Source organism: Cryptosporidium andersoni (assembly GCF_001865355.1).
Source record: "Cryptosporidium andersoni isolate 30847 chromosome Unknown contig_34, whole genome shotgun sequence".
Lineage (NCBI taxonomy): Eukaryota > Apicomplexa > Conoidasida > Eucoccidiorida > Cryptosporidiidae > Cryptosporidium > Cryptosporidium andersoni.
The window spans coordinates 60,109-78,627 of NW_027122830.1; the positions used below are offsets into that span (position 1 = coordinate 60,109).

At 31.8% G+C, this 18,519-nt stretch overlaps 11 protein-coding genes across 11 annotated transcripts; 5 read left to right on the forward strand and 6 right to left on the reverse strand.

Annotated features, from left to right (window-relative positions):
- Nucleotides 1-24: 24 nt before the first annotated feature.
- Nucleotides 25-1,890, reverse strand: cand_020580 (uncharacterized protein; the record flags this gene model as incomplete). Its single annotated transcript, XM_067212288.1, has 1 exon — nucleotides 25-1,890. The coding sequence occupies one exon, from the start codon at nucleotides 1,888-1,890 to the stop codon at nucleotides 25-27; it is 1,866 nt and encodes a 621-aa protein (XP_067069066.1).
- Nucleotides 1,891-2,168: 278 nt separating this feature from the next.
- Nucleotides 2,169-2,845, reverse strand: cand_020590 (uncharacterized protein; the record flags this gene model as incomplete). Its single annotated transcript, XM_067212289.1, has 4 exons — nucleotides 2,169-2,297; nucleotides 2,350-2,452; nucleotides 2,511-2,600; nucleotides 2,685-2,845. 4 exons carry the CDS (start codon nucleotides 2,843-2,845, stop codon nucleotides 2,169-2,171), a joined length of 483 nt encoding a protein of 160 aa, XP_067069067.1.
- A 237-nt stretch (nucleotides 2,846-3,082) lies between these two features.
- Nucleotides 3,083-5,939, reverse strand: cand_020600 (phosphatidylinositol-4-phosphate 5-kinase family protein; the record flags this gene model as incomplete). The annotated part of the gene is made up of 3 exons (XM_067212290.1): nucleotides 3,083-5,595; nucleotides 5,677-5,796; nucleotides 5,903-5,939. The coding sequence occupies 3 exons, from the start codon at nucleotides 5,937-5,939 to the stop codon at nucleotides 3,083-3,085; spliced, it is 2,670 nt and encodes an 889-aa protein (XP_067069068.1).
- Nucleotides 5,940-6,365: 426 nt separating this feature from the next.
- On the reverse strand, nucleotides 6,366-7,355 carry cand_020610 (methyltransferase; the record flags this gene model as incomplete). Its single annotated transcript, XM_067212291.1, has 3 exons — nucleotides 6,366-6,401; nucleotides 6,434-6,535; nucleotides 6,645-7,355. The coding sequence occupies 3 exons, from the start codon at nucleotides 7,353-7,355 to the stop codon at nucleotides 6,366-6,368; spliced, it is 849 nt and encodes a 282-aa protein (XP_067069069.1).
- Nucleotides 7,356-8,290: 935 nt separating this feature from the next.
- On the forward strand, nucleotides 8,291-10,105 carry cand_020620 (kinesin motor domain-containing protein; the record flags this gene model as incomplete). Its single annotated transcript, XM_067212292.1, has 1 exon — nucleotides 8,291-10,105. One exon carries the CDS (start codon nucleotides 8,291-8,293, stop codon nucleotides 10,103-10,105), a length of 1,815 nt encoding a protein of 604 aa, XP_067069070.1.
- Nucleotides 10,106-10,292: 187 nt separating this feature from the next.
- cand_020630 (uncharacterized protein) lies at nucleotides 10,293-11,042 on the forward strand (the record flags this gene model as incomplete). Its single annotated transcript, XM_067212293.1, has 1 exon — nucleotides 10,293-11,042. One exon carries the CDS (start codon nucleotides 10,293-10,295, stop codon nucleotides 11,040-11,042), a length of 750 nt encoding a protein of 249 aa, XP_067069071.1.
- Nucleotides 11,043-11,132: 90 nt separating this feature from the next.
- cand_020640 (ribosome maturation protein SBDS) lies at nucleotides 11,133-12,254 on the forward strand (the record flags this gene model as incomplete). Its single annotated transcript, XM_067212294.1, has 1 exon — nucleotides 11,133-12,254. One exon carries the CDS (start codon nucleotides 11,133-11,135, stop codon nucleotides 12,252-12,254), a length of 1,122 nt encoding a protein of 373 aa, XP_067069072.1.
- A 769-nt stretch (nucleotides 12,255-13,023) lies between these two features.
- cand_020650 (phenylalanyl-tRNA beta subunit family protein) lies at nucleotides 13,024-14,973 on the reverse strand (the record flags this gene model as incomplete). The annotated part of the gene is made up of 1 exon (XM_067212295.1): nucleotides 13,024-14,973. One exon carries the CDS (start codon nucleotides 14,971-14,973, stop codon nucleotides 13,024-13,026), a length of 1,950 nt encoding a protein of 649 aa, XP_067069073.1.
- A 404-nt stretch (nucleotides 14,974-15,377) lies between these two features.
- Nucleotides 15,378-15,809, reverse strand: cand_020660 (translation initiation factor EIF-1A; the record flags this gene model as incomplete). The annotated part of the gene is made up of 1 exon (XM_067212296.1): nucleotides 15,378-15,809. One exon carries the CDS (start codon nucleotides 15,807-15,809, stop codon nucleotides 15,378-15,380), a length of 432 nt encoding a protein of 143 aa, XP_067069074.1.
- Nucleotides 15,810-16,093: 284 nt separating this feature from the next.
- cand_020670 (PWI domain-containing protein) lies at nucleotides 16,094-17,407 on the forward strand (the record flags this gene model as incomplete). The annotated part of the gene is made up of 1 exon (XM_067212297.1): nucleotides 16,094-17,407. The coding sequence occupies one exon, from the start codon at nucleotides 16,094-16,096 to the stop codon at nucleotides 17,405-17,407; it is 1,314 nt and encodes a 437-aa protein (XP_067069075.1).
- Nucleotides 17,408-17,614: 207 nt separating this feature from the next.
- On the forward strand, nucleotides 17,615-18,500 carry cand_020680 (uncharacterized protein; the record flags this gene model as incomplete). Its single annotated transcript, XM_067212298.1, has 1 exon — nucleotides 17,615-18,500. A coding segment is annotated over one exon (886 nt), but the record flags the coding sequence as incomplete, so codon positions are not given.
- Nucleotides 18,501-18,519: the final 19 nt, after the last annotated feature.

Consider the following 18,519-nt stretch of genomic DNA (forward strand, 5'->3'; position numbering starts at 1 on the left):
ATATTACAAGTATGTTCCAATCTCCTATCCTTCTCTTTGTTGAGCTGCCTTAATAAAAGCTTCTTCAACTTTTCGTCTAACATCAGGTTTCTCGTCTTCTCTTCCTAGATTTGCTGTATTTGCGACATTCTGGAATATAGATCCAAGCTCAATCAAAGCCATCGCTCTTTGTTTTCTAACATTAATATCTACTCCCATATCCTTCACAAGTTTCTTTGATATAGTTCTGATAGTATCTTCAATATCCATGAGTGTAATCTGCAGCATTGTCTCTAAAATAAGTGGTAATGTTTCTTCAAATTGGAGTTGAGTTTTAGTAGATGCATCAATATTTTGCTTAGTATTTTCATCGTCCTTTGCATTTTGTCGTTGTTCTTCTTCTCGTTGCATAGCAGTTTGCAAATTTTGGGCTGCCATAGCTGTTCTAATAGCTGTAGATGCCATTTTCCAAGCTGAAGCTACACCTCTTGTTTTAGCTTGGAATTTAGCATAACGCCCTGCTATCCCTAAAAATGTGTCAATCTTCCCAAGAAATTGAGAGCCATAATTTTCATAACTCCATCCAATAGCTTCTACCATTGCATCACAGAATGAGTTGCTACATAGTTTCATAGCTTCATCCCTAACAATTTCACGCCACTTTTCTAGAACTTCAGAATTACTTTTTGCAGTGGAATTCTCAGGATCAAATTCGTCTATAACTTCGGAGATTTTTTCTCGCATTTTAATTGCTAGATAAATGACCCTTTTATGTTGTTGAGTCTCCAATATTTCCTCAACAACACTAGAGTTATTAGATGGTCCTCCGGTTGCTATTTCAACTAAAGAGACCATCTTAAGTTTTCCAACATAAGTTTCCAAACTATCAGAACCAAATAATAGTGTGAAAATCAAACTTGAGTCAATTACAGGCATATCTTGAGTAGCCCCCAAACCATGTTCATTATATCTATTTCGTCTTTCTGGATCAGCTAGTATTTGATAAGCCTCTCCCAGCTTTTGAAATTTCTCTTTAGCTTCATTATCATCTGGATTTTTATCTGGATGATATTGTTTAGCTTTCCTATAATATTGACGCCTTATTTCATCTGCACTTGCTGAAGGAGAAACTCCTAACAAATCATAATATGTCGTATCTACAACCTTCACATATGCAGAAGAGGATGAGGGAAAAGTTGTGGAATCACATTTAGAATCCCCCACAGAGCTTTGAGACATAGGAATAGGACTCGATATATTATTTTCATTAGGTTTGTCATTAGAGGTGCTTTCAGCCTCCAAAACTTGATTAATTTCATCATCTAAAGAGTAGTAATACTCAATCCAACAACGATTTTTCTTGTCCCATTTCCTACCCTTATTACTTTCTGTTATTGCTTCTGGAGTATTAGCTACTCCTCTAGCCACCTGGTACCCTGCAACACCCACTGCTGTTACTGGCAAAGCTACAGCAGCAAGTAATCCTGCTCCTATACCTTTAAAGAATCCGGGAACACCTTCCCTAGCTGCACCAACAACAGGTGCTGCTACAAGTGATGCAACACCTGCTGCCACACCTTTACCAACTGTTTTCATACCGCTACTAAAACCTGCCATAGCATCTTTGGGACGTCTGGTAGAAAATAAACCACCCAATATCCCATCATCATTATACAGAATTGAATTTAAATCATCTCCTCCATCTTTATTATTACTGGATGGTATTGCTAATTGATACCACGAAGTATTCGAAGCATCAAATGATGTGCTACTAGGTTCCATTCCTAGGTATCTTTCATTATAAGATTTTTCCTCTTTATAATCTGCTGCAGATCTATTATCTGGATGTTCACCTCTAGTCTTCTCCTGTGTTTCTACGTCAGGCAAAAAGTCACCCAATAAAAATGACATTTGATTATGCACAAGCTAGATTCTGAACCGAAGTTTTTACAGGTCAATATCACGGCGCCTGATAATTAATAGGCGGTAGTAGTATATTATTAGAAATATCCAATTTCCAGGGTATTCAGAATCGTATTTTCGGCTTTTAAGAGTTATTCCTAGATTATAAATAAGAAACTCAATTATTCTTTTATATCGAAACAATCTGCATATTACTATTTATAGAGGGTATACATAGAATCTACAATATATAGAACCCTAATTTCACATATGTTGTATAAGTCCTATTATTGTAAAGTAGGACCAGACACCTCACTATTTTGTATTTCCTCAACATATCCATTTCCAAACATTATATCTTCCAGTTGCAATTCTTTCTTACTATCAAGTCTCTTTGTAAGAGCTTCATAAAGACTCTGCACAGAATAAAGATATTTGACTTAAGTAGGGAAATTAAGATGAACTTACATTCATTGCTAGGGCTTCCCCTCTAGCTTTGTTATTTTCTGTCTCTAGTAAATCAAATAGTTGTGAGAGCCATGTATTGGGTGATTTATACTGATTTATATGTCTAAAGGTAGAAGTGATAAGTTCATAACTCAAGTATAGGGTTTAAATTAAAAGTTTACCTCAAAAGACTAGCTGGTATTTCCACCTTTGAAAGAGATGATTCAGGTAATACACTTTGTGCTTTACTAAGTAGATCAATATAGTGAGTCCTATATAGGTCAGATATAGTTATAAAGATGAGTAGATACAAGAATAAATAGTGTTCTGGGACTTAAGAAAGCAGTCTTACTTACATTTCTTTAGTAATATTTTCAGTACTAAGAGCTATTTCCTCTTTACTAAGTGATCTAGAATTTATCATCTCATTAGTTAACTTTGTCAATGCATAAACTATTTCTGTAAAAAGACCCAATAAAGGTTCCATTATTTCAGCTTTATCTAAATCCCTAGCCATTTTAAAATCCCCATTATTATTGTTATGATGCAATGAATTACACTGAACTCACAGTGATTAAGACTCAATAAATATTATATATAATTTAGAACTCAGTTAAAAATTGTGATACTTAATTCTCATTGTCCGCTGGACCGGCTATACCATTACGCAATAATCAAGAGACACCAGCAAAGAACAAAGGAAATTTTACATTAACAAAAGTCACTACATAAAAACTTAAGAAAAGATAACTACTTAAACTCCCGAAGATATCCTAGAAATTAGGAATTGTATAAATCTAGTAGCATAAGCTTCAGGTTTAATTGCAGATATTCCTGTAGAGGATCCAAGTACAACTGTCTTATACAACTTTTCTGCTTTTTTAGTAGTATTCCAAGTAGTAAAGAAGTCAATGATCCCAAAGTAATATATCTTCTTTTGATCTGTCGAAATAGCTCCCACAAAGTCCTGAAGTTCCATATTTGCACCGATATTTTTGATATTATCTTCATCTTGTGGATTAACATAATGGATCCCTAACAATAATGAATAATCCATAATATGATGAGACTGTAAAAATTGACAATCTCTTGTCACTTGATCAAGAAGCTTTTGTTTTACTTTTTCATCTACTTGTATAAATTCATTTTTATTAACCATGTCCATATCTTTAAGAGCTATAGTTTGATCAGTTTGATGTATTATTGGAGTACATCTTCCAATCCAACTACCCTTAAGATCATATCTCCTATGAATTTCTACTGGAGTATGAAATATATTACACATCACTATAAAATATACTTTGTGTATCTTGTTATGTTCACGAGAGAATAATACAGAGTAGTCATTGTATAATGTCTTGTCAACTGAATTAATACATGTAAATAAAGGTTTTTTAAATCTTAGGGCATGTAATCCATATATTTTAGTTATCAGACTATCAGAATTTGATTCAAGATGTCTATAATAGTCGTGCAGTATTCTCCTAAAAAAAATAACTGTACTCCTATTGACTGTCTTAATAACAAATCTTCCATCTGCAGAGTAATAGAAAAATGCACCAGATTTCCCTTCGCTACATAGCTCATTCATTGAACTTAAATTACCAAGTACCATATTTCCCAAAAGTTGTTCTGGACCAACACTTCTAATGTAGGACTCTGGAGTTATATTACATATTTCTCTGATTTTCCTAAATACCATAGGGTTATAGTCAATAAATTGAACTGGTCTCTTAGCAAAAAATCTTTTAGTAGGTCTAAATGATCTGGCAATTTTGCTTTGAAGAATATTATCCATTCTAGGAATAATAACAAACTTTTCCTTCATTAAAAAGTCATATTCTGCTACATTTCTATTAGGTTCAGAATAGATACGTCCTATTGCTAATCTCATTCCAATCATCATATTTAATACAGTATTCCAACTTCCATGCCCAAAGTATACCCTATAACCTTTTATCACTTCTCGATTTACTAAGTTATGTTTTGAAGTTGCAAAAAAGTTACTAATTTTATCATTACTTAATAAGTTATATGGTGATACTCTATTTGTTATTTTATTCATATCCCATCCCTTTATACAAAAATTTTCCTTATTATTAAGCTTAAATTTCTCTTTATGTGTATTTTTGCTTTTAATCTGTAAATTTTTGATTATTCGGATAGCAGATAATCTATTATGTGTAATAGGTAGTACATTGCCTTTATTAATATACATCTTCATGGTTGCAGAAGTTGAAATATTACATGCTGAAGGAGGTAATTTAGATAATCTTTTAATTTCCTGTATATTGTTCTTTGGTAAGTTGTTCAAAAGTTCAATTTGGTTTTCTATTTGTGTTTTTATATTTATTAGTTGTTTATATAGTATCCAAAATAAATCATTAAATTTCTCACCTTTGATAAGTTCTTCAGATCTGCTGCATTTGTAGCTAAATGTCATAATATTTAAGTCAGAATTTGCTTCATTTTTATTGTAAGTTGTCTCATCACTTTTTACATCTTGGATAGATCGTAGTGTTTCTTCAATTCCACTTTTTATATAATTCATATTTGATAGTATACTACTAGTTTGATCAGAAAGTGCAATACTACCAAATAAATTTGAGTTAATCCCTGTTGTTGCCCTAGTTGTAATACTATCTAAAGGTGTACTCTTCAAGTTCTTAATAGTCAGAGGTAGATCAGTGATATATTCATGATCTGTCTCTTCTAGTATATTACTTCCATAAAACTGTATGTTTCCATTTATTCCCAAAGATCCCCTTAAATTTTCAGCTAAATATGGTGTTGATATTCCAAAAAGATTGAGGAATTCTACAGACTCTTTAATAGCACATTTATAGTCATTGAGATATATTTTAGGCTCATTAGTACCTGTACTTAAAGTTGCAAACTTCTTAAATACATTATATATTTCAATATCTGAGTAAGTTGAAATATGAGGACCAGCAAGTGAGTATCTAGCACCATCTATAATCCTAACTAGTGTTAGCAGTTGATCAAAGGTGATACCATCACTTTCAGTTATATTATAGTTACATAACCCAGATTTATCTCCAAAGCCTACACCCATAGCAATTTTGTACGAGAATTCCATCTTCTCATCGTCTGTCCCAGAGATCATTATTCCTATTGCCTTGCATAATTCATAAAAGTCTAATTTATTGTCTCTATTTAAATCCATTGCATTGAATATCAATTGTGACAGAATCCCATCATCTAAAGGGCCCAATAATACACGGAACTTATCAAGATCTATAAAACCTGCAAAAGTTAAAGTATAGAGAATTTTACATTTAATATTTAAAGTGATTAAACTCGATTAATCACTTAATATTTGCTTACCTCCATCAGAATTATGTTTAAATACCTTGTACAAATCTTTGATTTGTCTTATTGATAAATACTTTTCATTTCTTATACGTAAAATTAAGCTTTTTGATATTGTTGGCATGTAGTTATTACCTTTTAAAAAAAATGGATAAATTTTCATACTAAAAAAAAGTTTGTTTATGTCATTGACACTTATAAGACCCAGGTAAGTGAGGTTTTATATCTTCATGTTGATAACTAGAATACAAATTAAATTTTATCTGTTTAAAGTTCATTTCAAGTGTTTTCCCGGTCTCAGAAATTCTCCCGGTAAGGACAATATCTCATTACATAAGATGGCTTCTTTATTAACATAAAATTATTAGATTAAGGCACAAGCTAAAAAATTCATTTTGTGTAAATTTACTACTTTTATTAATATCAAAATATTATCAGTTATGCTTGGAACTATGAAGAATCTTAGATTATTAAAATATTGTAAAGTTCTCACTTTAAGATCCAGTAAATAATCTCTGTGTTAAAGTGGATGTTTCATCTTGACAAGTTGATGACTTTCTTACTTGAGCCGGCTTTTTAGCTGCAATTATTTGATATTGTCCTTCTCCCCTTTCCATTGCACTTAGTGGCACTCTTACTGTCTGGCTATTTACAAGCCACATGAGAATACGACCAATAAAACTATTGGAACTTTTAGAATTCACCTAGTTAATAAAGTTTGACATTTGTAAATATTCTGACTAAATTTATATAAATAATTTTATATACATACCTTTGTTAAAAATGGTTCAACTTCAGTTCTGAGCGAATATACGACATTCTTTGTAATATCATACTGTTTAGTAATATGAAACCCTACATTAGTGATTGTATCCTGCAATTAATAGAATTAGGAAATTGATCATTATCGATTAATTTTAGTACATAAACCTATTAGAACAAGTAAACATCTATTAAAGTTGCAGGTATTTACTTTTACTTACCTTGATATCTGGCCAAGCAATTGTTGGTGAAATATCAGCAAATAACAACATCCCTCCAGGTTTTAGTACATCATAGGTACCTCTCACAAATTTATCAAAGTGTGGATAGCAATGAGCTGACTCAATATTAACAACAATATCAAATGAAGATGGGGCAAAGTAATTTTCAAGTTCCATACTATTACCAATATAGAATACTTTTTTACCTGAAGGTGATAAGTCTTTTCTGTAAACTTGTCTACAAATTTCGATACCTTGATCACTTAAGTCAATTCCTGCATAGGACTTAGGTTCTGCTACGCTGCAAATAACAACTGATCCTCCACCTCTTCCACATCCAACTTCCAACATAGATTTGTTATTTAATTCACCATCGTAACACGATAATACTGCTGTATATAGCTGGACCGAATTCCAAACATCTCTGAAATTTGGAGGAGTATCTTTTTTAAGCTTATATTGTTTTAACTCTATAAATTCATCTAACTCCGAATTTTCTGATGGGCTATTAGGTGTCTTTACTGCATAACCATAGTTCATAAATGACACATCTATATTTGAAGTAAACTGAAGCCTTGTAAATAATGCATTACATGTATTGTATGAGAATCTCCAGAACATAGGTGCTAGGTTGGAAGTCATTGACTTTAAATGCCAATAAGTAATCCATAATATAGAAAGTATCCAATCAAAAGTACTTATAACTGACATTTTTTTATTATCTGTACAAAAGTTAAAATGTAAATAGATTGCATTATTTCAAGCCCTGTAGAGAATATCTTATATAACTCGAAAAAGGAGGATTCATGTACGTAGAAATACTTTTATTACATTTAATATTCACAACCAAATATATTAATTTGTTGATAATTTATTAGGACTACTTAATATTGTCACTTTTTCTTTCTTTATAATATAGGACTTTTGGTAGGTTAAATAGTTTGGACTTACCTATTTACACTATTTTAATGGTATTCACTAAAATTTTTTACAGTAAATATTTTTATTAAAGTGTATTGATACTTATATTTTTGAAATAAAATATACTTGTTATTTTATTTCTAAGTGTAAAGAAATGAGACTAATATCTGTATCTGCATGTATACTACTGTGCCCTAATACTGGCTATCTTTAGAATAAATTACTTAAAATATCAAGTATCTCAACACAATATTTACAATATTATAGTATACAATTACATTCTAGCTAAATTATCAATACTTTATAATCAAATTGTTTATATTAAAAAAAAAAGATGAAAGTAAGTACAATGAGAAAGACATTTTATCTGTTATAATTTTGGAATATTTAAAGTTTTAGTTATAGTTATGAATATTAGATATACAATTGGTTTACCTTGAAGTATGTCAAAGCTATATCCAATATTATGTCGAATCTCGCAATTTTCATGATCGAGGTGTTACACCCGCATAATAGCTAGTATTATCACCTCGCGCCATACGTCCTTATTCATGTCTATTTTATAAAATTGTGAGGAAGGGAGCAAGTTAACGAAACAAGGCAAAAAAGAATAACTTCAACTTGTGTACTATATATTTCTATTGTGAATTCAGCATTTAATGCTTCAATAAGTAGGCATAAATAATAAGTGTACTTTGTAAGGTTTGTGTGCTGACTTTTATAAGATGAGTTTATCACGTCCAAACTCTTCTAAAATGAAAATAAATGATAATTACTCAAGCAATAGCAATATAAGCAGGATTCGTAATAGAACTAAGATAACTGTCGTTGTTAGGAAGAGGCCATTAACTGATAGTGAAGTATTAAGAAATGACCCTGATATTGTGGAGGCAGTGGACAAAGAAAATACCATAATTGTGCATGAGTTAAGAACAAAAGTAGACTGCACTAAATATATGGAGAAGCATTCTTATACATTTGATCATGTTTATAGTGAAGAAGTAGATAATAAGGCTTTATACGAAGATGCAATTCGCCCATTAACTGAAAATATTTTTACTCCAGGTTTTAAATGCACCTGTTTTGCTTATGGTCAGACAGGTAGTGGCAAAACATATACAATGATGGGTAGTGGAAGTACTTCTTATTCGGTTGGACAATCTATTGAAGGGCATGAACTAGGTATATTTGAATTAGCTGTTAATAATATTTTTGAATTACTGAGTCAAAGTGAACATGAGGACAAAAATGTCTATGTTTCCTTTTTCGAAATATATTGTGACAAAATTTATGACCTATTAAATAATCAAAAAATGGTCACTGCACTAGAGAACAGTAAGAGAGAAGTGGTTGTCAAAGATCTGACCGAAAAGCTTATACAAGATCGTATGGATTTAATGTTGATTATAAGTAAAGGACTTGAGTATAGGAGAACAGCACAAAATAGTATGAATGATATGTCATCTAGATCTCATGCTCTTCTTCAAATAGAAATACGCTCCAAAATACTTACTAGTCCAAAGGGGTCATTGCAGTCCCCAAAAGCAATGACTTATGGAAAGATGGTATTTGTTGACTTAGCAGGAAGTGAAAGAGGAGCTGATACTGTACATTGTAGCAGGCAAACACAACAGGATGGTGCTGGAATTAATCGTTCTCTATTAGCCTTAAAGGAATGTATCCGTGCATTACATGATCAACAAAGTAGCCATGTTCCATTCAGACAATCAGAATTAACCAAAGTTTTAAAAGATGTCTTTGTTGGAAATGCCCATTCTATTATGATTGCAAATATAGGACCTTGTTTATCATGCTGCGAACAAACTTTAAATACTCTGAGATATGCTCATAGAGTTAAGGAATTGAGAAGAAATTCAATATATAAAAGAGACACAATGATTAAAGAAAGGGTAGCTAACTTTACACCAACGAGAATTGATAAGAAAAGCATACCACAACAAAGAACTAAATTAATACAAGAGAATGCTAGTCCGGAAATTTATGGTGAAGAAGAGTGTGATGAATACAGAGAAGTAGATGGTGAAATACAAGAATATGATACAGGTATTAGTCCGATGGTGCGTTACAGCACATTTACTGATAATATTGAAAATGCACTAGTATCTCCATCTTCAAATTCACAACTTGAATCTTCAGTGAACATTAAAACTATATTTAATTATACAAATGGCAATTCAATATTTAAGATACCAGGTATTGGACTAGTCAATATAAGATCTATTAGTAATTCTGACAAATTAAAGTTACAAAGATACTTGCAGGATCACATTATGAAGAAGCAAGAAGAATTGGCATCTAATCATGCATCTCATCTTGGAATTTTATGTGAGTGCTTGAAAGAGGAGTCTATAATCTTGAAGACACTAATAAAGAAGGATTACGACTCTGAGAACTCACAGCTATATGTTCAGAAACTGAGAAGTCTAGTAACAAGAAAGTCCGAATCACTAACTAATTTACATAATGAGTTATCAGATATAGAAGATCTCATGGAAATTATTCAAAACCTTAAAACATAATCACTTTGAATTGCTTATATAGCTGCAACAGCTATACATATGTATTAAGAGTGTAGATATCTCATAACTCGTTTGTACCGCTTAGCTAAACTCTCTGTCGAGTCACGTTCAAGATGCACCAGAGTGGTCAAGTTGCGCGTTAGTTGCATGAATAGATCCACATTTTCTAATTTACTTCTTTAAGAAAATGGAATCTATACAAGATGTCAATAATTACCCAGTAACTATTGTTAAGGGGAAGATATTTGATGGTATGAAGACCTCTTCATCCATAGAGACATGTGTAACATCAACCTCAACCCAGGATATACCACTGAATCAAAGCGGAGAGATGAACTTTGAGAATGCAATCAATTCAACTTGTATAGTCTCAGTTACAAAAGATTCAGTTGTAGATACCATTACTACTGTTACTAAGGAGATCAAAATTCGCTCGCGACTTTATTATACTGAAAGATCACTACTAGTTGGGACAATTGGAACTTCTATAAAAAGTCTTGGGGTAGCATTTAGTATAATAAATGGGAACTATTGGTGTGGGCTATATTTCTTATACTTCTTTTCTATTATTCCAACGATGTTTTTTGCTACAAGACATAATTCTGCTAACTACTTATATATTGCTATAAGTCAAATATTCTTGTCATTTTCTCTTGCCACATGGATTAGAAATTTGATAATATTATCAATTAATGTCAGGGATAATCAATTCAATTTGGAATCAAGGAGTATTTTTCTGGTATTGGATATTCTCATCACACTGGGACTGATGATTGGCTTAGTAACAAATATAGTAAATACCTTAAAAATTAGGAAGATATTTAAAAAATTAAATAGTCAATACTTAGACTTGTGTATTGGGCATAGATTGATTAGTAATTGGATATGCTTTGGTAAGAAGGAATGTACAGTTTCAATTCCAATGTGTAGTAATTAAGATGAAAGTATAAGGCTACACCGTAGCAATACAGACTAGCGCCTTAAAGTTAGATATTATATTTGAAGACCTAAAAAGCTTAACAATAAAATGTCACTGTTCCAACCTAGCTCTCAAATTCGTTTAACTAATGTTGCAATAGTTCGATATAAAACACATGGTAAGCGGTTTGAAGTAGCCTGTTATAAAAATAAGATCTTAAATTGGCGAAGTGGCGTTGAATGGGATTTAGATGAAGTATTACAAATTCATTCTATCTTCACCAATGTATCTAAGGGTCATCTAGCTAGTACAGATGACTTAATAAAAGTATTTGGTACGGTTAATATAGAAAGTATATGTAGAGTAATTTTGAGGAAAGGTGAAGTACAGGTTTCGGAGGCAGAAAGGAGTTATATGATGGAGAAGCAATATTTAGATATTTGCAACCTACTCAGTGAGATGACTGTAAATCCGAGTAATAATTTGCCACTTACAGTGAAGATGCTAGAAACTGAGCTCAGAGAAGCTGGCTTTTCTGTATCTTTAAACAAGAGTACTAAAGAACAGGCTTTAAAGGCTTTTGATATCCTTAAAAAAAGGATTCCTAACCAGATTGCAAGAGCCAAAATGTTATTAAGATTTATATCAGACTTCTCTAACAAAAATTTTATTTTTGAGAAATTGGAGGAATTCAATGCAACTGACATTAACATTGATGAATCAAATTATAAACTTTCAGTAACTTTCCTATGTGATCCATATCACTATAGATCCATCGATAAGCTTCCAGGCAAGTTATTGGTATTAAATAATAATGTCAAGAAAATAACAAAAGATAAAAGTCAATGTAAAGTAGAAACAAGTGAAATTGACAATATTGATGGAAATTCAGGTCTATGTAATGAGGTTGAAGTAAATGAAGAGATAAATAATAGCTCAGATCTCTTGAATACTGATATAGGAACAATGACTACATATGACAATAATCCAAACCAGAAGTTTATTAAGAAGATCCTTAAAATAGATAAGTCTAAAGATATAATAAATAATGTAGCATGTACTAAGTGTGGAATTGAGCTAGACAGTCTCAGTTCATTTAGAACTCATTGTCGTTCTGAATGGCATATATTTAATGCAAAAAGGTTAGCAAGAAACTTATCACCTATATCTGAGAATGAGTTCCTTGAGTTGCAGCAAGATATAAAGATGGGTTTTTTGGCAGTTGAATAACTCCTAATGTAATGTATTCTGTTGTGGTAATTTACTATCTCTGCACCTTTTTGTTGTATAATTAATACTGAAGTGTGGATAATGGAAATATTAAGCTCCAAATACTTATTGGAATGTATTCTCTTATAAAAAAAGAAATTTATAGTAAACATAATAATAGAACTAGGAGAAATTCTACATTTAAGTGCAGTATAATCTTATTATTCTTGATATTTACAATACTTTTATTAACTTATATATTAATTAAGGTATATAAATTATATTGCTTTTATCAACTTCCACCCTGTTGGCGCGAATATGCATTATTAGCGGGCGTATACAAATGGCGTGAAGAGTTATCAGAGCATGAAATAAAATGTCTTGAAGAAGAGGTAAATTATGTGTATGGGGAACTATTACTAGCAAGATTCAATGATTCATACTTTAGATTTACCAATTTATTTATGAAAATACTTGAAGTCATGACTAATATATGTGACAGATGGAATAATTACATATGCATCAATGCAGTAAAAGATATTATGAAGGACATTGGAAAATTTTCATTACTACTAAGTAAATATAAGAATAGTGAATTGTGAGCTAGGCTTTTAAAAAGTAATTGAATTTTTTTAATAATGCAAATTACTGAAGATATTGAATAATAAGGTGGTAATTAGGATTGAACCGGTATACATAGGTGTATTTGTTATATTTTCCACATGAATTATCAAAAAGATGTTTACATAATTTTGTGAATGAGTTGTAACTTATTACATAAAGTAGCTAATTACTCATCATAAAAATTTGTTTCTGGCCACCAATTCATTATAGGCTCGATGTAAATTTCAGCCAAACTGGTTGGCAAAGTCAAATGGAAGTTAGAAAGCACTTTAGGATGAATAACTCCCATTATTCCAATACAAATCTTTGGATTTTTGAAGGTTACTTCATCTAAACAAGTGGAATCTGCATTGAGGACAGCTTTTTGAATAACAATATTGACACACCTATTACATAAGAAAGTTGGATCATTTATCTCAACAAGGTAATATATCCCAAGTATATTTGGGTTAATAATATTTGGATCGTCAAGAGAATAATTAGCAACTAGGCCTAAACGGAACATGAGTTGATCAAGAAATCCATGAACTTCTTCTAATCCACTTCCATAATTGTTTGAATAGGCGATACATACATGGCGTCTATTTTTAGCACCTGTTGCAATGGTGTTGTTCAGAGTTACGACATCACCAACTTCGAAAATCTTTAAGGGTAGTTGGTGACTTTTATGTGAAGCGATGGTTTTTAGTATTGACTGTATAAGTGTGCATCTGCATATTTCGAATTCACTTGTCTTAGCATCCTTTATTTTTACACATGGATATGATGGACTATAAAAATCATCTTCATCACATTTTAGATCTGACAAACTCAAGTCCTCTACACGTCTTAGTGAATCGTAACAATCTGAATATTTACATAATGCCCAGTTTAGTGCCTCTGCTAAACCTAACAATGAAAGTTCACGTTTAATTTGGTCTGTCATTAGATTTAGATGATTGTGCGAGATAAAAGAGTGTTTCCTTGGAACAATTTTGTTAAACCCATAGGCAATTCCAATATCTTCATAAATATCTACAGCATGTAGTACATCAGATCTATTTATTGGAACTTGACACTTTAATAATGTAGATTTAAGTAAAGTACTTGATATCATCATTCTAGATAGCAATTCAGTGACATCTTGAAATCTCATAGTTGGAATTCCTAAGAGTTCACAAGCTTTCTTGTAGTCACATTCGAATTCTTTAGTAGATATGCAGGGAGTCTGCATTGCATATTTAGTTTTGTCATTTTTAAGTTCTATACACTCAAAAGTTTTAAAAGGTCTTTGATCATGCTCATATTCAATCAAAACTGGTTCCACAGTAAACTTATTAGAACAGTATGATGAAAAAGCTGCTACGATTTGATTCAAAACAATTGTTGCTCTAGAGTAATCCTTAGCTGTTACTTCAATAAATATATCTCTAGTATCAACAGTTATTTTACTGTGTTCACTATTTATTAATGGAGGAACGGACATCACTATACCTCTAGAATCCAACACAACAGGATATAATTCTTCGCCCTCAACAAGTGGTAAATAACGTTTCAATTGTTGATGCTTCTTAAGCATTTGAATAAGTTGATATCCATTTACCTGTTCATCACTATTCAATGGAATAAAGTTAATCTCTTCAGGTTTTTTTGCATCATAGTAAAATGGGCCTTGTACTGTACTCAAATCGTGAGTTCCTATTGATGCAAGAGTTCTTTTGCGACAAATATTATGATGCAACTTCTCTTGATAGTCGATGAAACTCCTGTAACTATCCTTATCAAATTTTATATCCCTCAAAATTGCACATAGTATAAAAGGACGGATACTTTTAAGATTAACTCCTACTTTCATAATAGTTTCCGTTAGTGGTTTATCAATGCTATAAGTATATATAGGAACTTTTGCCCTACCCAAAAAGCATAATAAAGCTGTTGAAAGACCCTCTGTACACAGTAAATCAGGTCTATTCGCAGGAATCTCCACTCTAATCATGGTTTCTTTGGTCTCTTCATCTGTTTCAAAGCCATCGAATTCTAAGCCATACTGGAAACAAAGATCTCCAAAACATTCTTCTGTTATTTCAATGCCCAAAACTGAAGCCAAAACTCTGCAACTCACTGATATAACAGGCATTACTTCCACTATTACTTAACTTCTTCCTTATTGTAACTATTTTCTTGTAATTCTAGGATAGTCTTCTAAAATTTTAGCGCGAAGTAACAAAGGTTTTGAGAGTCTCTTCAAATCAAAGTCTCCAATTAACTAGGCTGACAGTGAATTAGTTGGTATATGAAAGAAGACATAATAATACTGTGATTCTCACTTATTAAAGTACTCAGTAGTGTAAACACCTAGTGTAAATTATAAGGATGTGCTTAGAACAAATATTAGTAAATTCTACAGTTTGAAATTAAGAAAAATAGAAGAACTGGTTATCTAGTATTATTAAGAGCAAAAGTATGATGACACTATAAGTCACTTCTTAAAAAATATTGCAAATGCTTAAATTGACCTGAACTATCCAATTTAATACCTAATTAAATACCCTCTATATCCACTCCCTCTGTTTCATCAAAGTCGATATCGACTTCATCATAGCCATCCTCAAATATATCAGATTCGTTTATTTTAGTTGTCTCAGGTATCTCACCCTTTGATTTTAATACTCTTGCTTCGTCTGGGGTATACTTTAAAATTATATCACCTTTGGAATCTTGAAAATCGCGTAGTGAGACCAGGACGATGTCTCCAGGATTTACCCAAACTTTTTTGCGCATTTTACCACGAATATGGCACAACCTTTTCTGGCCATCAAAGCAATATGCATCTAATCTACCATTTCCCAACATTCTCTGAACTTGACCATATTCTTGGCCCTCTTCTTTAAAAACAAGTTCACGCTTGTCTCCTTCACTATCATTCTTGCCTCTTCTCCTATTCTTACCACCTTTACCCTTATTCTTAGGCATCTTAAAATAAATATCTTATTTGAAACAAAACACTACTTGTTTTCTACCCAAAAATACTATTTAGCTGATAGAGGAGTTATAGCCTAAACTTTATGTTGCCGGCAAATCAGTATAACCTATACCGGGCTCGTTCACAACTTTTCAAGATTTAGACCTTGTAGAGATATGATAGAATAGCTTTAACTATTTGAAAAGGGCTGTACGATCTAAGTACATGGATTTGTTGGTAATTGTGCAAATATTAACTACTTTTTATATTTCACTACTTGTGTAATCTTACTACGATGAATATTTTTGAAGAAGCTATAGATATATCAAGGATACCCACTGATATTATATATAGATGGATAAGAGACAAGATTATACGAATTTTAGGCAATGAAGATGATATAGTCATAGACTTTTGTGTTAACCAACTACTTTACAAGACAAGAATCTCTGTTATAGATGAAGAGAGACAGATAACTCCACAAGAATTTATCAAAAATACTGAGGGTTTTTTAAAAGGTGAAACAGAGAACTTTGTTAAAGATCTATGGAAATTTTTAATAGAATATAGTAAAAGGGAGGAGAATATAGTAAATATTAATGATTGTAAATCAGGAAATCCTAGAAGCAGTACAAAATCATATAAAGGTGAGAAAAGATACATTAGTAATAATACAGTGAGACATGACCAGAAGAGACGAATTGATTATTCTAAAGAGTTTTATACTAGATCTAATAGACATATTGAGGACTCTAAAGATCAAGATTGGTACTATAACCAACAAAACTGCTACCACTCAGAATACTTGAGGAGCAATAAGTACAAATATTCAAGAGATAAGAATTATTACATGAATAGGGAATATAAGGAAGTATCCAATAAATATTATGACTATTCAGAAAGAGAGAGATCTCCATATAGTTATGAAAATATCAGAAGTGAAAAACGACTTATAAACCTGTCATATAATAAAAGAAAAGGTTCATTAAGTCGTTCAATATCTCCAGATAGTATTAACAGTCGTAAGTTACCAAATTATATGTCTAAAAAAAGAAAATTGCTTTCTTCTGAAGAATCATGTGAGATAACTAGTCAGCAGATGGATATAACTATAAAGAATAGTTTAAATATGGGTGAAACTTTTGGTAAAGAAGATAAATGCAATTACTCGGAATTAAACTTATATCAATGTATGGAAGATATTGACTCTAATTCAAAAGTGAAGGAGAAAGTAGGGAATTCCAGTACTCAAGATGGCATATTCAAAGATACAGAAAGGAACTTAAACGAATCAAATAAGAAAGAAACAGACACAGTGAATAATTTAAATGGAACATGCAAATTAGATTCAGATGGGCTTGTGTCATCAAGATTGCTCTCAGATAGAAGAAATTCTAGTATAAACAATTACGAAACAACAAGATCTGAGGATACGATTAGTGAACAAGAGAAGTACTTACGTCAAAAAGCTTTGGAGTTAATTAAACGGAGGAAAAGTGAGAGCAAAGTGAGTATGAGATCAAAGTCTGAGGAGGATTTAAGAAGGCGTGCTTTAGAAAAGTTAAAACAAAAGATTCCAAATATAAGGAGAGCTAATATAAACATTTAGCGCCAAATTGAGGTTTCATGTAATTAGTTACACTTTGACGAGGACTCTTTTAGAGCTTTTTTTTCTGTATATCTAATACGGAAAATCGATAGGTATATGTCACACATAGTTTTGAATGTTTTACTATTTGGTTGAGATTTTTATTTCGGTTTCTAAATTCTAAAGGAATAATTTTAAGAATTAAAACTTTGTACCTTTATCTATGTCATGTTTTCGAATGGGTACATCACTTTGTGGTTTTCAACCTATTTACTTATCATTTCCTTGGGGATTTCTGTTGCAAGACCATGGAATAGTGGGTCTCAACATAGTCACCAAGGCTTAGCAGATTCGCTTTCACATAATGGGAGAACATTTATACATGATAAAGGTGAATTTTCTCCTACAATAGGAGAACCACCAGTATCTCCAAAGTTATTGTGCCCAAAAGGATATGATCTAGTAGGTGAATCCTGTCTATTTATTCAAACTGTTCCTCCAAATGTGGAATGTCCAAGTAATTACGAAATATCTAAAACAGAAAATGGTAGAATGGAGTGTATTATGAAAATCTTGGCAGATGCTCAGTTTGACTGTGCAAATGGATTACCACCAGTATTTATAGATCGTGAAGTTTTTTGTCCATCAGAATTTTTTGAACAAGCTAACTTTAAGTGTCCTGATGATTCAACTAAAGAGAATGACCAATGTCTAATACGGGATTACAAACCTCCAAACTTAACTTGCATACCTGGTTATTCATTAGATAAAGATGGTAACTGTAAACAAGTTTTAGAAACTAATCCTGAATTCAGTTGTCCACCGAATACTTTCTTTGAAGCATCTACGATGACTTGCGTAGTAAAAGTTATTGTGGAGCCTTTGGAAGTTTGTCCCCCAGGAGCTATACCTGTCAAATCGAGAGACTTAAGTGATATGAAGAGCTTACTTAATAAACTAACTGAAGATACATCACCAGCTCCATATAGACAATTACAGCCAATACCAAAAGTTGGATACCAACATACTGGAAGAGAAGTGTATAACAGAGGAGCTATTTCAACAATGGGGAGTAATTCAGGTAGTTCACTAAATTATAGTAGATCAAATGGTGGTGGATCAATTCCTACAAT